Source organism: Bos mutus, chromosome 5 (genome assembly GCF_027580195.1).
Source record: "Bos mutus isolate GX-2022 chromosome 5, NWIPB_WYAK_1.1, whole genome shotgun sequence".
NCBI classification, from domain to species: Eukaryota; Metazoa; Chordata; class Mammalia; order Artiodactyla; family Bovidae; genus Bos; species Bos mutus.
In genome coordinates, this window is record NC_091621.1 from 72055748 (window position 1) to 72073241 (window position 17494).

Here is a 17494-nt window from a genome sequence, read left to right on the forward strand (position 1 = left end):
TAAGTTGTTGGTAACAAAGTTAGTTTAAAAACACAAATACAATATGAGAAAAACTTAGCTAGATTTTAAATTTCGGGTATTTCTCATTTTGCCATTTTTAGTGAATTTATTTTATAAAATTTTATTATTATTTTGAATAGATATTACCTTCACATGATTAAAAACATTCACATGATTAAAAATTCAAAAGACACAAAAGGCTCTCCAGGTAAGAGTCTCTTCCACCCTTTAGACAGTTTTCCTGTCTGAAGGAAATCAATATTGCCCCTTTTCTTGTAAAAGTAAAGTGAAGTTAATCAGTCATATCCAACTCTTTGTGACCCCACGGACTGTAACCTGCCAGGCTCCTCTGTCCATGGGGTTTTCCAGGCAAGAATACTGGAATGGATTGCCATTTCTTTCTCCAGGGGATATGTAAAGTCTTCCAGAAACACTGTGTATATGACTTTTTTCCCCTTCCTTAGGTTAGTAAATATCTTTAGACTGGAGCTTGTAGACCAGCACAGAAAAGAAGTGGTGAGTAAATCAGACAAACAAGAACAGTAAGATACAGAGCTTTATGATGGATTGAATGTTTATGTCACCCCTAATTCCTAAATTGAAACCCTGACCCTGCGGTAATGACCCAGGGAGGTGGGTGGGGCCTTTGAGAGGATTAGGTCATGAGGGAGAGCATTCATATATGGGATTGCGAGCATCCATGCTCAGTCGCTCAGTTGTGTCTGACTCTTTGGGACCCCATGGATTGTAGCCCCCCAGGCTCCTCTGTTGATGGGATTTCCCAGGCAAGAATACTGGAGTGGGTTGCCACTTCCTACTCCAGGGGATCTTCCTGACCCAGAGTTTCCTGATTGGCAGGCGGATTCTTTACCACTGAGCCACCAGGGAAGCCCGCATGAATGGGTTTAATGTCCTTTATTAAAGAGACTACAGAGTGACCTGTTAGCCCTTTTGTCATGTAAAGACACATGGAGAGTTTCTGAGCCGGAAAGCAGGTTCCCACCAGACACTGAGTCTGCTAGCACCTTGATCTTGGACTTTCCAGCCTCTAGAACTATGAGAAATAAATTTTCTGCTGTTTATGAGCCCCCGCCCCCACCAGTGTTTTGTTATAGCACCTGGAATGGACTAAGACATACAGGAAAATGAATCCCAGTAACTCACAGGGTAGGATATTCTGTCTACTGCTATATTCTGGGGCAAAGATGGTCCCTTAAAAGGAAAGAAGGCTTTGACTGTATGCTTTAAAGATGGACTATTTCAAGTTCATTATATACATCTAGAGCTTAAAGAAATCAAAGTATAATTTTTTTAAAGGGATCCTGATTTGTTTTTTTAAATTAAGGTACAATTCATATACCACCAGTCGCTTCAGTCGTGTCCACCCAGCATTTGCATATATTCCATCCAAGGAGTTTTCAGGCAAAGTACTGCAGTACTGCCTTCTCCATCATTTCACACCACCCAGCATTTTAGTATGTTTACAAGGCTGTAAAGCCAGCACTATTGTCTAATTTCAGAACGTTTTCATTACCCTCCAAATAAATTCCATATCCACTACAGTCAGTCACTCCTCCCCTGCTCCCTGGCCCTTAGAAACCACTCATCTATTTTCTGTCTGTATGGATTTGTCTATTTTGAATATTTCATATAAATGGAATCATATACTAGATGGCTTTGGTGTTTGGTTTCTTTCACTCAGCATACTATGTTCAAAGTTTATCTATGTTGTAGCATATATCAGTACTTCGTTCTTTTTTCTTGCCCTTGTTTTTTAAAATTTAACCATTTTTAAGTGTACAGTTCAGTGACATGGTGCACACTCACACTGTTGTGCAACATCCCCACCATCCGTCTGCAGAACTGTTCTTAAAACTCAAGCTGAAGCTCTACCTGTTAAATAACGTCCCTATTTCTTCATAACCTCTATTTTACTTTCTTTCTCTGTGAATTTGCCTGTTCTAAGATCTTCATATAAGTGGAGTCAAACAATATTGGTCCTTTTGTGTCTGGTTTATTTCACCTAGCACAATGTCTTCAAAGTTCATTCATGAGTAGCTTGAAACAGAACTGCCTTTCATTTTAAGGCTGAATACTATTCTGTTGTTTGGCTAGACCCCATTTTGTTTATCCATTTCTCACCAAATGGACGTTTGGGTGTTTACATTTTTGATGATTATGAATAATGCCACTGTGAACATTAGTGTACACATTTTTGTATGATCATGTTTCCAGTTCTCTTGGGTAGAAGAGACTCTCAATGAGACTGTAGAGGAATTTAATGAGCAATACACATTAGCCAGAGATGGATAGAGTAAGTCCCCTCATACAAACATTTGAGTTTCAAACTTTCAAAGATGCGAATGTGTGTTTGCATGTTCAATCACATTAGTACATGTGTCTGGCGTGCATGGTCATGTGTGTCCATTCACTACAGGTGGCTGTGCTTTTGTGTACTTTACAGTACAGTAGAGCAGTTTTTTAATTTCAAGCCCAGGATGTCTGGAAGCAAGCTTACAAACAGCGGGGTGTAGCCAGTTATGTTAGTTGGGTTCCAAGGCTGACTTTGTTGGATTTACGATCAAATTGGACCTATGAATTCACTTTTGGAACAGAACTCATTAATACAGAGTGGACTTACGGTACTTTGGTCATGGACAATGGTCATTGAGACTGTTTCCTTTGAGGAAGTGTGAAAGTAACTTAGATATGGATATATAGATTTATATACATTCCTTTGTTAATGTTCTTTTTCATTACAGTTTATTCCAGGATACTAGATATAGTTCCCTGTGCTGTACAGTAGGACCTCGTTGCTCAGCCATTCTAAATGTAATAGCTTGCATTAACCAGCCCCAAACTCCCGGTCCATCCTTCTCCCTCCTCTCCTCCTGCTTGGCAACCACAAGTCTGATCTCTACATCTGTGAAACTGTTTCTGCTTTGAGGGTAGGTTCATTGGTGCCACAGTTTAGATTCCACATATAAGTGATATTCATATGGTGTTTGTCCTTCTCTTTCTGACTTAGAATCAAGTATACTTTAAATAGTTACCCATTTTCCAAGCAGAGCTCTTCTTTCTTAAAATACCTACAATCAAAAAAAAAAAAAAAAAAGATGGAATGATTTAATATTTTGTGGTTCAAAATACCCATTAAGAAGACATCATTAGGACTTCCCTGATGGTCCAGTGGTTAAGTATCTGCCTGCCAATGCAGGGGACATGGACTCAATCCTTGGTTCCAAAAGATTCTACATGCCTTGGTACAACTAAGCACATGTGCTACAAGTACTGAAGCCTGCATGCCCTAGAGCCCCTGCTCCCCAACAAGAGAAGCCACCATAATGAGAAGCCTGCTCACTGCAGCCAGAGAGTGGCCTCTGCTTGCCAAAACTAAAGAAAGCCCATGCACAGCAATGAAAACCCAGCACAGTCAAAAATAAAATAAATAAATTTTTAAAAAGACATCATTAAAGGATCAATCATTAAACATTGACAGTCTTTTCCATTTTATCAACTGAGTATAAAGAGACAGATTTTGTACCTGAAAGGGTAACTTTATTTATAACTTGGGCAAACTTTCCTTTTTCTTAGTTTCTCCATGTGAGACAATTCATCCTAAAGAATAAATAAATTTTTTAAGGCAAGAAATAAGAAAAGAAGGGAACTATAAAGTGAAATCATTTTTGGAATTTGAAAGGCGATGACAAAACTGACAAAGGAAAAATAGGAAAACGGACAACCTCCCTCCAAATATTTCAGCATGACTAGTATTAGAACTTGTGAAATTTATGAGTGAGCAGCTCTGTTTTTTTATTTCATGAGTTCACATACCAGTGGGTGTACATTACATATATGTTTGCATATGTGCACCTCTGGGCTTATAGCTCAGTGTTTATCTGTATAGGTTTGTTGTTATATACCATTGAGGACAGAAATTACGTCTTATTCACCTTGACTTCTCCACTGCAGAATGCTGTACGTGGCATATTACAGGTGCTCAAGCTTGCTGGAAGGAATGAATATGCTTGTGACAAATGAATATCCTTTGGATGTATCACTACCATGTGACTGTATTTACATATTAGTGGAGAGGTGTTTTCCTGAGCTTCAGTCATTTGTGTATCTATCTGAATGGGTGAGGAAGGGACAACTCGAGTGAGAAGGTTTGGCAGAGGAGGGCGAGCTGGAGCCAGGAAGCCAGAGACAGCAGGAGACAGGTGTGACTGTCTCTTGCCCACCCTGTGCTCTACTGGCTTTCAAAATTGGGCTCCATGTTTCCCCTTCCTCCTGGCACTTTCTAAATTCTCTTGCACTGTCAGAACATTCCTATTTAGAAACTAGCTCAGGGCTATTTCTTCCCTTTTGTGGAGGAGGATGAGGAGCTGGTTTCATGCTTCCAACAGATCTGTTTTCCTTTCTTTTTTTAGACTCTCAAATTCTGCTTTCAAAGGGCAGGCAAAATGGAGACTGAAATAATTGATTCAACAACAACCTCAAGGCCTGTAAAATGCCATCTTTGCTACTAACCAGGGAATATCATATATCACAGGTAGACACTTTTTATACTTTAGAGAAGAAGAAAAAGAATACCATTTTCTCCTCCCTCCTAATTAACTGCCCCTGGGCTACTAGGACCCTCAAATAACAGTGACAGATGATCTCAGAATTTCTAGATAATAGTAGAGGGGATTTCCCGGGTGGTCCAGTGGTTAAGACTCTGTGTTTCTGCTGCAGAAAGCAAGGGTTCAATCCCTGGTTGGGCAATTAAGGTCCCACAGGCCAATGGAGTGGTCAAAACAAGCAAACAAAGAAAAAGAAAATAGAAGAGAGCCTATAAAATTAAAAAAAAAAAAAACTATAAAATTTTTCAGAAGACTGAAAAATCAGGATTCAGGGCTTTCATGGTGGTCCAGGGGTTAAGAATCTGCCTGCCAATGCAGGACATACAAGTTCCATTCCTGGTCAGGGAAGATTCCACATGCCTCGGGGCAGCTAAGCCAGTGATCCACAACTATTGATCCTGCACGGCCTAGAGTCCATGTACTGTAGCTAGAGCGTAGCCCCCACTTGCTGCAATTGGAGAAAGCCCTCGTGCACCAATGAAGACTCAGTGCAGCCAAGAAAAAATAAAGAATAACAAAAAAAAAGAAAAATCAGGATTCACACATTTCCTGAACCCTTCTCTTGTGTCTAACAAAGTCCTATCAAGCATCTAATTCCCCTCCTAAGTCTCGGGCACCAGCAATTTTCTGGCACCCACTGGTCTCACTCTTCCCAACTCCTCCTCCACTTGCAGCCCATGCTCCACCTGGCCTTTCTAGGATTCACTATTGCCCGCCAGGTGATTCTGTTCATTTTCTCTTCCCAGGTAGATTACAGCTTCTTTCCCTTATATGATCCACAGGTTCCAGGGGAAGCTCTCAACAAAACACCTGCTGACTGAACAACAACAAGAGATTCAGATGTCATAGAATTTTAGGGCTAAAAGGAATCTTAGGATCTTTTGGTTCACTTTTTCTGTTTTAGAGAGGATAAGCAGAGGCCCAAAGGGTTACCTTTATAGATTTTAAAGAAAAATCATTGGTTCCAGACTGTATGTTCAGCTGAATAGTATACTTGGTTCCTCACTAGAAAGCCATGCGGTGCAAGTGTGCTTGCTGCTGCTAAGTCGCTTCAGTCGTGTCCGACTCTGTGTGACCCCACAGATGGCAGCCCACCAGGCTCTGCCATCCCTGGGATTCTCCAGGCAAGAACACGTGCTTAGTCATGTCCAAGTCTTGGAGACCCCATGGACTGTAGCCCGCCAGGCTTCTCTGTCCATGGGATTTCCCAGGCAAGAATACTGGACTGGGTTGCCATTTCCTACTCTAGGGGAATCTTCCTGACCCAGGGATCAAACCCATGTCTCTTGCATATCCTGCATTGACAGGCAGATTCTTTATCACTATCACCTAGGAAACCCTGCTAGAACCATGGTCTTTCTATTCTGACCCCAACCTTGATCTTCCCTATTCTGACCTCAAGCCCTACATTCTCAATGAATTGCTGCCCATGGTTTGACCTGACAGAGGTTAAACACACACACACACACACACACACACACACACAATTAGGTCCCAGGATGACAACCTCCTTTCAAAAGGAGGTTGGGAGGACCATCGTGGTGTCCAATGACAACAGAAGGCATCAGAAAGAAAGGGGCACTGACTTGAAGGGGTGTGGAGAGTCAGCAAGAAAGTGGCAGGGGGACTTTCCTGGTGGTCTAGTGGCTAAGACTCCAAACTCCCTATGTAGGGGCCTGAGTTCCATCTCTGGTCAGGGAACTAGATTCCACTTGCTGCAATGAAAAAGATTCCACACGCCGCATCTAGAGATCCTGCATGCCATAATGAAGATCCAGTGCAGTCAAACAAATAAAAAAATTAATATTTAAATAAATAAATAATAAATAAAGTCAGTCATTGATAATAAAATCAAATAAACAGGGTAGGAGATAGGGTCTTTAGAGGGCCAATGACCAAGTCTAAGGAGAGTCCAATCAAATCCAGTTCTTCACCAAAAGGTGATTAGAGTCAGGTAGGAACTGATAGGCATGAGGGGCAGAAAGAGAAACACTAGACAAACTCAGATCTGGTTCTGACTCTATCCTTGACAAGAAGTATAATTTGGAACAAATTATTTAACTGTCAGGCCCTCAGGCAGACTCAGAATCTTATAGTCTCTGGTTGGGAGCACGTCTTCATTCCAAGGATTTGCAATCAGATTTTTGATCTTAAAAAGCTGGAAGAGGGTTGGAAGGATAAATTGGGAGTTTGGGATTAACATATACAAACTGCTATATATAAAATAAATAACCAAAAGGACCTACTTATAGTACATACACTACTCAATATTGTGTAATCACCCATAAGGGAAAGAATCTGAAAAAGAATAGATATGTATAACTGAATCCCTTTGCTGTACACTTGAAACTAATACAACATTGTAAATCAGCCATACTTCAATTAAAATAAAAAAAGAGCCCAGAAACAGTATCAATTCAAATGGAAAACATTAGAGAGAATCATCTTTCCTTGCAGAATGCTGCAGTTTGTTTACATCACAGTTTACTTAGAGCCTGCTGTTAAGTCAAAATCCCATGGCTGTTATTTTAGTCTGTTGACAATGATTTCACCATGTGACACCATTACCATGGAGGTGTAAGACATTTGGGGGCTCCTAAATTATGACCGATGGATGGTGGTTAGGTGCTTTTTCTCAGAACACCCTTTTAACTACATGTGTACTGTACTACATGTATGAACCATATTAAGAAAAAAAAGAAATGTTGATCACTTTCCATTAAAATACTAGATGAAAAAAAAAAAAAACCCTACACTACACAGCAAAGAAATACATACTTATAAAACATTCCTCCTCTCAACGTTTTCATAAGGCCTGAATTATCTTGTAATCTGATGATTTGAACTCAACCTCTCTGCTTAAAGGTTCTTGTGAAGTTAAACTCCTATGAGGTTTATTTTAGACTGAAACAGTTTCATATTTTTCATTTTACTACAGAATAGAAAAAAGGCAAAATTAAAACAAAAACCAGGGACTTCCCTAGTGGTACAGTGTTTAAGACTCCGCGCTTGCAATGCAGGGTGCCTGGGTTCTATCCCTAGCTAGCAAACTAAAATCCCATATGCTGTGCAGTGTGGCCAAAACAAAAAAAAGTGGACCTCAAAATTACGCTGATCATTGGCAAATGCCCTGTTGTAGAAGTGTAGAAAAGCCCCTGAAGTTATCGTATGGACACCGTCTACCCAGCTGTAAACTTAGGTATCTATTTTTAACCCCTTTCACAGTGTCAGAATGTTAGACCTGGAAGGGTACCTTTGAGGTCATCTGATCTAAGCCACTCAGTTTCCAAAGGCAGGTAGTAAAGATCAGAAGCAAAGGAGACTCGCTGAAGTCAAGCAGGAGATTATTTAGTATAGCTAATCTGGAACCTGTGTTTTTCAATTCTCAGCATTACTGTTCTTTGCTCGCTTTTACTTATATTTGTTTTTTAAATATCATTGCAGTGTATACGGTAAAAAACAAGAACTCTCTCCTAACAGACTTCCTTCCCACTCTTCCATGTCGTCCCAACTTTTTAAGGGAAACCACTATTGATAGTTAGCCATCTCATCCTCTGTCATCAGCCTCCTAAAGAACCCACCTCCCAATGCAGGAGACATTTCCAGATGGGTTTAATCCCTGGGGGGGAAGATTCCCTGGAGGAGGGAATGGCAACCCACTCTAATATTCTTGCCTGGAAAATTCCATGGACAGAGGAGCCTGGAGGGCTACAGTCTGTGGAGTTGCAAAGAGTTGGACAAGACTGAGCACATGTGCACACACTAACAGTTTGCTGTATACATATGCAAATTCCATGTGTGTGTCTAAGTATTGATACATTCATTCACATACATATGGGTATATACATGGGCCAAGATTTTTTTAATTTGTATTATGTTTAATTTTTATTGAATATGTATAATTGACATATAATATAATTATATGTATATTAAGTGACATATAATATAATTAGTTTCAGGTGTGCAACATAGTGATTTGACAGTTTTTAAATTTTAATTATATTTTTATTGAAGGATTTTGCTTTACAGAATTTTGTTGTTTTCTGTCAAACCTCAACATGAATCAGCCATAGGTATGCATATATCCCCACCCTTTTGAACCTCCCTCCCCCTCTCCCTCCCCATCCCACCCCTCTATGTTGATACAGTGCCCCTGTGTGAGTTTCCTAAGCCATGAAGCAAATTCCCATTGCCTATCTATTTTACATATGGCAGGCTAAGATTTTTGAAAATACTTTTACTCCAAACTAGAACCTAACTAAACCAAAATAAAAATGGGGGGGGGGATAAAATGGGAGTTCTGAACAACAAAATAAATATAATTTCTAATAGAAATTGTTATTTCTCTTATCATTGCTCATCTAGAAATTATCATAAAATTTTTAAACATTTTTATTTATTTGACTGCACTGGGTCTTAGTTGTGCCATGTGGGTTCTTTAGCTGCAGCATGCAAACTCTTGTGGCATGTGGGATCTAGTTTCCTGAACACAGATGGAACCCAGGCCCCCTGCATTGGGAGCACAGACTCTGAGCCCCTGGGCCACCAGGGAATTCCCTAGAAATTCTCATAAAATTTGACAAAAGCTTTTCAGGCTTCCCAGGTGGAGCCAGTGTTAAAGAACTCACCTGCTGGGACTTCCTGGTGGTCCAGGGGCTGAGACTCCATGCTCCCAATGCAGGGGGCCTGGGCTTGATTTCTGGTCAGGGAACTAGATCCCACATGCTGCAACTAAGGGTTCACATGCTTCAAAAAAATTGCAACTAAATAAATTAAAAAAGAAAACTCACCTGCTAATGCAGGTGATATAAAGGACACTGGGTTCAACCCGTGGGTCATGAAGATCCCTTGGAGGAGGTCATGGCAACCTACTCCAGTATTCTTGCCCGGAGAATCCCACAGACAGAGGAGCCTGGCCAGCTATAGTCCATGGGGTCTCCAAGAGTCAGACATGACTCAGTGACTAACACACGTGAAGGGTCCTCAGTGCTATGCACGGGGGGTAGGGTCGAATTTATCCTTTGGAGCAGTCTGTTATCGGTTTTGCTGCATAGGATTAGTTTGGTATTTTAGAAAGATCGTTCTGAGGCCAGAATAGAGGATGGATTAGAGACAGTGAAACCAGCTGAGGGGTTACTGCAATGTGCCAGGCGAAGGAGGGTGCATGTGTGAACTGAGAACGTGGAGCTGGATGTGCACAAGTCAAAGGAGAAGAGGGGTCTGGATGAAGAGACCTAGGAGGAAGACTCACAGAACCTGAAAACCAGCTGGATATTGAGGTGAAGGGGAGCTGGTAGACACTCTGCTTTCTCATCTCCTAAATCTTTTTTTAAAATGTGTATTAATTTATTTGGCTGTGTTGGGTTTTAGTTGCAGCACACAAGGTCGTTAGTTGCAGTATGTGGGACTGAATTCCCTGGCCAGTGATAGAACCTGGGCCCCAGCCCTGGAGCAGAGAGTCTTAGCCACTGGACCACCAGGGAAGTCCCTTAGATATTTCTTTCTAAGCAGGAACTCTGTATCTCTTGCCAACTCTGGCCATGTAACTGGGGCTCAATTAAAGTTTTCTTTCTTTTTGTTCTAAATGTATTTCAGTTTTTTTCAATTAAAAATTTTGAAGAAATCCTTCATTTTTTTAATCCACTACACAATCCTAAGCAATTCCTGTTCATGTTTTGATTACCAAAATTTTAATGCTTTTTTCCCCTTTAAACATGATTTCAACTAATAAAATAGTTGTTATTACTCACCCGGTCATTCAAAAGCTGATGGTTTAGGGGTGTCGAGGTACTTATCTTTGTCTGCATTTTGGGACCATTTGTGTTTTTTGGAGGTGCAAATGCCAGCATGAAATAACTGGATATTCTTCTGTAAGAAAAACTACTCCTGCAGAAGAAATGAATCATACAATCTTCAGAATACTAAAAATACTAATACCATATAATCTTTTTTAGTACACTGGGACAGGGACTAGGGGGAGAGTAACATTTGCTAGGAGCATTTTATATGTCAGGTACTTAACAGGTTTGCTCAATTAAAACCCATAAAAATATGGTAAGGTGGTGGGTTTTAGCTTATTTTACAGGTGAAGAAAATGAGGCTCACTGAAGTTACATGCTTTGCCCAGAGTTATACAGACAATAGGTGGTGAAACAGGGAATCAGACCCAGGTCTGTTTAACTCTGTTTGATTTTCATTGGACAAATGGGAAAAAATCAGAATCACTCTTAGCTAAGAACATACCATATTTGTCAGAAAGAAGTATTTATAAAGTCACCGTGCAATCTGAACTACTCCGTCTTTGTCCCTTGTGACCTCCTTCTTCCTCTGTTACCTTTCTGACATCTAGCTAACAAGGGCTCTAGCTTGCTACCATATTTAAGAAGTAGAATAGTACAATGGACAAGGCTAAGAATTTACATATGGACAGATTTGGGTTTATTGGGGAAAATACACTGGGGAAACACACTAAGCACGGGCGGCTGCGACCAGCGTACTAAGCGCGGCCGAGAGCAGCTACCCAATGTCCGAGGTCAGGAGCACAAGCTGGGAGGATCCCATGCCCGAAGAGCAGCGGCCAAGAGGAGTTACCCCACGTCTGAGGCCAGGGGTGGTGGCCGGGAGGAGCCACTCCACACTCAAGGCCAGGGGCAGCAGTCAGGAGGAGTAACCCCACGCCTGAGGCCAGGGGCAGTGGCGGGAGGACCAACCCCACGTCCAAGGAGCGGTAGCTATGCAGGCACAGGAGGGCCTAGAGGCGCTATCCTACGTTGAAGGTCAGGAAGGGCTGTGGTGAGGAGATACCCCTCATCCAAGGTAAGGAGCAGCAGCTGCGCTTTGCTGGAACAGGCGTGAAGAGATACTCCATGCCCAAGGTAAGAGAAACCCAAGTAAGATGGTAGGTGTTGCAAGAGGGCATCAGAGGGCAGATACACTGAAACCATATTCATAGAAAACTAGTCAATCTAATCACACTAGGACCACAGCCTTGTCTAACTCAATGAAAGTAAGCCGTGCCTGTGGGGCAACCCAAGACAGGCGGGTCATGGTGGAGAGATCTGACAGAATGTGGTCCACTGGAGAAGGGAATGGCAAACCACTTCAGTATTCTTTACTTGAGAACCCCATGAACAGTATGAAAAGGCAAAATGATAGGGTACTGAAAGAGGAACTCCCCAGGTCAGTAGGTGCCCAATATGCTACTGGAGATCAGTGGAGAAATAATTCCAGAAAGAATGAAGGGATGAAGCCAAAGCAAAAACAGTACCCCACTGTGGATGTGACTGGTGATAGAAGCAAGGTCTGGTGCTGTAAAGAGCAATATTGCATAGGAACCTGGAATGTCAGGTCCATGAATCAAGGCAAATTGGAAGTGGTCAAACAGGAGATGGCAAGAGTGAACATCGACATTTTAGGAATCAGCTAACTAAAATGGACTGGAATGGGTGAATTTAACTCAGATGACCATTATATCTATTACTGCGGGCAGGAATCCCTCAGAAGAAATGGAGTAGCCATCATGGTCAACAAAAGAGTCTGAAATGCAGTACTTGGATGCAATCTCAAAAACGACAGAATGACCTATTCGTTTCCAAGGCAAGCCATTCAATATCACAGTAATCCAAGTCTATGCCCCAACCAGTAATGCTGAAGAAGCTGAAGTTGAACGGTTCTATGAAGACCTACAAGACCTTTTAGAACTAACACCAAAAACAGATGTCCTTTTCATCATAGGGGACTGGAATGCAAAAGTAGGAAGTCAAGAAACACCTGGAGTAACAGGCAAATTTGGCCTTGGAATACGGAATGAAGCATGACAAAGACTAAGAGTTTTGCCAAGAAAATGCACTGGTCATAACAAACACTCTCTTCCAACAACACAAGAGAAGACTCTACACATGGACATCACCAGATGGTCAACACCAAAATCAGATTGATTATATTCTTTGCAGCCAAAGATGGAGAAGCTGTATACAGTCAACAAAAACAAGACCAGGAGCTGACTGTGGCTCAGATCTTGAAGTCCTTATTTCCAAAATCAGTCTGAAATTGAAGAAAGTAGGGAAAACCACTAGACCATTCAGGTATGACCTAAATCAAATCCCTTATGATTATACAGTGGAAGTGAGAAATAGATTTACGGGCTTAGATCTGATAGAGTGCCTGATGAACTATGGAATGAGGTTCATGACATTGTACAGGAGACAGGGATCAAGACCATTCCCATAGAAAAGAAATGCAAAAAAGCAAAATGGCTGTCTGGGGAGGCCTTACAAATAGCTGTGAAAAGAAGAGAAGTGAAAAGCAAAGAAGAAAAGGAAAGATATAAACATCTGAGTGCAGAGTTCCAAAGAACAGCAAGAAGAGATAAGTAAGCCCTCCTCAGTGATCAATGCAAAGAAATAGAGGAAAACAACAGAATGGGAAAGACTCGTGATCTCTTCAAGAAAATTAGAGATACCAAGGGAATATTTCATGCAAAGATGGGCTCGATAAAGGACAGAAATGGTATGGACCTAACAGAAGCAGAAGATATGAAGAAGAGGTGGCAAGAATACACAGAAGAACTGTACAAAAAAGATCTTCATGACCCAGATAATCACAAAGGTGTGATCACTGACCTAGAGCCAGACATCCTGGAATGTGAAGTTAAGTGGGCCTTAGAAAGCATCACTATGAACAAAGCTAGTGGAGGTGATGGAATTCCAGTTGAGCTATTTCAAATCCTGAAAGACGATGCTGTGAAAGTGCTGCACTTAATATGCCAGCAAATTTGGAAAACTCAACAGTGGTCACAGGACTGGAAAAGGTCAGTTTTCATTCCAATCCCAAAGAAAGGCAATGCCAAAGAATGCCCAAACTACCGCACAATTGCACTCATCTCACATGCTAGTAAAGTAATGCTCAAAATTCTCCAAGCCAGGCTTCAGCAATACGTGAACCATGAACTTCCTGATGTTCAAGCTGGTTTTAGAAAAGGCAGAGGAACCAGAGATCAAATTGCCAACATCCACTGGATCATGGAAAAAGCAGGAGAGTTCCAGAAAAACATGTATTTCTGCTTTATTGACCATGCCAAAGCCTTTGAATATGTGGATCACAATAAACTGTGGAAAATTGTGAAAGAAATGGGAATACCAGACCACCTCACCTGCCTCTTGAGAAATCTGTATGCAGGTCAGGAAGCAACAGTTACAACTGGACATGGAACAACAGACTGGTTCTAAATAGGAAAAGGAGTACGTCAAGGCTGTATATTGTCACCCTGCTTATTTAACTTCTATGCAGAGTACATCATGAGAAACGCTGGACTGGAAGAAGCACAAGCTGGAATCAAGATTGCTGAGAGAAATATCAATAACCTCAGATGTGCAGATGACACCAGCCTTATGGCAGAAAGTGGAGAGGAACTATAAAGCCTCTTGATGAAAGTGAAAGAGGAGAGTGAAAAAGTTGGCTTAAAGCTCAACATCCAGAAAACGAAGATCATGGCATCTGGTCCCATCACTTCATGGGAAATAGATGGGGAACCAGTGGAAACAGTGTCAGACTTTATTTTTCTGGGCTCCAAAATCACTGCAGATGGTGACTGCAGCCATGAAATTAAAAGACGCTTACTCCTTGGAAGCAAAGTTATGTCCAACCTAGATAGCATATTCAAAAGCAGAGACATTACTTTGCCAACAAAGGTCCATCTAGTCAAGGCTATGGTTTTTCTGTGGTCATGTATGAATGTGTGAGTTGGACCGTGAAGAAGGCTGAGAGCCGAAGAATTGATGCTTTTGAACTGTGGTGTTGGAGAAGACTCTTGAGAGTCCCTTGGACTGCAAGGAGATCCAACCAGTCCATTCTGAAGGAGATCAGCCCTGGAATTTCTTTGGAGGGAATGATGCTGAAGCTGAAACTCCATTACTTTGGCCACCTCATGCAAAGGGTTGACTCACTGGAAAAGACTCTGCTGCTGGGAGGGATTGGGGGCAGGAGGAGAAGGGGACGACAGAGGATGAGATGGCTGGATGGCATCACTGATTTGATGGATGTGAGTCTGAGTGAACTCCGGGAGTTGGTGATGGACAGGGAGGCCCGGTGTGCTGTGATTCATGGGGTCGCAAAGAGTCGGACATGACTGAGCGACTGAACTGAACTGACACTGGGGAAAATATACCTTGCACCCAGTACTGTATATGTCTGCCTTCATTTTTGTGGCCTCACAGCATGTGGGATCTCAGTTCTCCCCCTGGAGATGGAACTCACATCCCTTGTAACCATGACTGCCGTTGTTCTGTCACTAAGTTGTGTCCAGCTTTTTGCAACTCCATGGACTGAAGTACATCAGCCTTCCCTGTCCTTCACTATCTCCCAGAGTTTGCTCAGACTCATGTCCATTGAGTTGGCGATGCCATCCAACCATCTCATCCTCTCTTGCCTTCCTTCTCATCCTGCCTTCAATCTTTCCCAGCATCAGGGTCTTTTCCAAGGAGTCGGCTTTTCGCACCAGGTGGCCAAAGTTGTGGAGCTTCAGCTGTAGCATCAGTCCTTCCAATGAATATTCAGGGTTGATTTCCTTTAGAATTGACTCATTTGATCTCCTTGCTGTCCAAGGGAGTCTCAAAGGTCTTCTCCAGTACCACAATTAAAAAGCATCAATTTTTCAATGCTCAACCTTCTTTATGATCCAATTCTAACCATTGGACAGCCAGGGAAGTCCCTATGTCTGCCTTCATTGGTTTAAAGCACTCTAATTTCCATGAGGGATTACTTTTCCCTCAGTGTTTAGGGTCTTCTGGGTTGCTTAATCAAGGTGGCCTACCCCTGCCCAGTCTTGAGACTAAGCTAGGCCAGGTAACTGATGCTGGCTTATCCTTGCTTTACACCCAAGGTGATCATTCAAAGTACCGTAGATGCTCTGAGTAGACTGTTAAGCTGTTCTTAGAGTCTTCTTGTAGGGGCTTCCTAGGTGGTGCTAGTGGCAAAGAATCCGCCTGCCAATGCTGGAGACATAAGAGATGCAGGTTTGATCCCTGGCTCAGGAAGATCCTCTGGAGAAGGCCATGGCAGCCCACTCCAGTATTCTTGCCTGGAGAATCCCATGGACAGAGGAACCTGGTGGGCTACAGTCCATGGGGTTGCAAATATAAGCTGCAAATATATAAAGCACAGTCACTGAGTCTAGATCTGCTCAGTTAAAAATCACATATTTCCTTTTTTATTGCTATTTATTCATGTTTGATGTTTCTTCTATTTAAACTGATTGAAGTTTTTTGTGTGTGTGAGTGTGTGTTTTATTTTTTTTTAATCTGTTTAGGCCAAGCCACTCGGCTTGCAGAGTCTTAGTCCCCAACCAGGGACTGACCCTGGCCCTCAGCAATTAAAGTACAGAGTCCTAACCACTGGACCACCAGGGAATTCCTTAAACCAATTGTTTTTAATCTTTTATTTTTTTCAGGGCCATAAGACTCTTTGAGGATATGATGAAAACTATGAATCTTCTCCCTAGAAAAATGCATATTAACATTACATTTTGCTTATACCAGGTTAAAAACTTCTGTTGTAAGCTCAGAAACTCTCTTTTCCCAGTTTGAGTAGAAAACAATCTGACTGATTGTAAGCACGATTTCTGATTAGGACAAAGTAGCTTTTCCAGGGCCTCCCTAAGGTTTTGCATTGTTTTTTTTTTTTTTTTTTTCTTCCTGGTTCTTCAGAGCTAGAAATTATTTGAATTAGGCTTTTTTTTTTCAAATCAACTTGAATAAAGTTTGGTTTTCAGGAGATGGGCCTGGCTGAGAAAAAGAGCCCTCTTTGTAATAGTCTTACTGAAGCAGGCAAATGGAGGTATTCTGCCCTGGTTTTTGTCATTATCCTTTTACAATTTTTTCCTCTGTCCACTCTAGAAGATGGGCAGTGTGCATATCTGTATGCCCACACTGGTTCACAGTATAGACCACTCAGACACTTTCATACAACATACAAAAAAATTACAAGACAAAGCAAGTTGCCTTCCCTCCTTCTACATACAAACCTTGCTGTTGTTTTTTCATGACCTCTTTCCCCCTTAATGGCTGTCCTTGCATGTTCCCCTTTAATTTTTCTTTGGATAAAGGGGAAGAAGAAGGGCTTATGGCCCTTACCCCCAGTGTGTGCTTCTAGTGTCATGCTTAAAGGCAAGGATAGGTCCTCTGGTAAAGTTCCAGTGTTTACATACCTCCAATCCCATCTTCAAGGCCATCCTTCATACTGTCACCATTGCACGACTTCACTAAAGACTTATTAGGTCTGTATTACAGGTATAAAGACAAGTTTTGACTATAATGGAGATTACAGTCTACTACAAGAGGGCTTTTTTTTTTAACAAATAAAGATGTATATATTTAAGGTGATGTTTTAATATATGTACACACTGTGGAATGCTTACCACAATCAAACTATGTAACATATCCATCACCTCCCATAGTTACTGTGTGTGTGCACGTGTGGGTGTGTGTGCATGTGTGCACTTCTGTGTGTGTGATTACCCTTGAGATCTACTCTTCTAGCAAATTTCAAGTATATAATATATTATTATTAACTATAATCGCCATGATCCCTGGGCAGGAAAATCCTCTGAAGAAGTAAATGGCAACCCACTCCAGTATTCTTGCCTGGAGAATCCCATGGGCAGAGGAACCTGGTGGGCTACAGTCCACGGGATTGCAAGAGTGGGACACAACTTAGCGACTAAACTACCACCACCATCACCACATAGTCACTCTGCTGTACATAAGGTCTCTAGAACTTATTCATTTTATAACTGAAGGTTTGTACCCTTTGATCAATATCTCCACATTTCCCTACTCCCCAACTTTGGCTAACCACTACTCTATTCAGGGAAG

General features: G+C 41.7%; 1 protein-coding gene across 1 annotated transcript in view; it reads right to left on the reverse strand.

The window, feature by feature from the left end:
* The window catches only part of FBXO16 (F-box protein 16), a 51460-nt gene extending 40986 nt beyond the window's left edge, over positions 1-10474 (reverse strand). Inside the window, 2 exon segments of the mRNA XM_070370124.1 lie at positions 3054-3089; positions 10376-10474. Coding sequence (XP_070226225.1) covers positions 3054-3089; positions 10376-10474 — 135 coding nt within the window.
* Positions 10475-17494: the final 7020 nt, after the last annotated feature.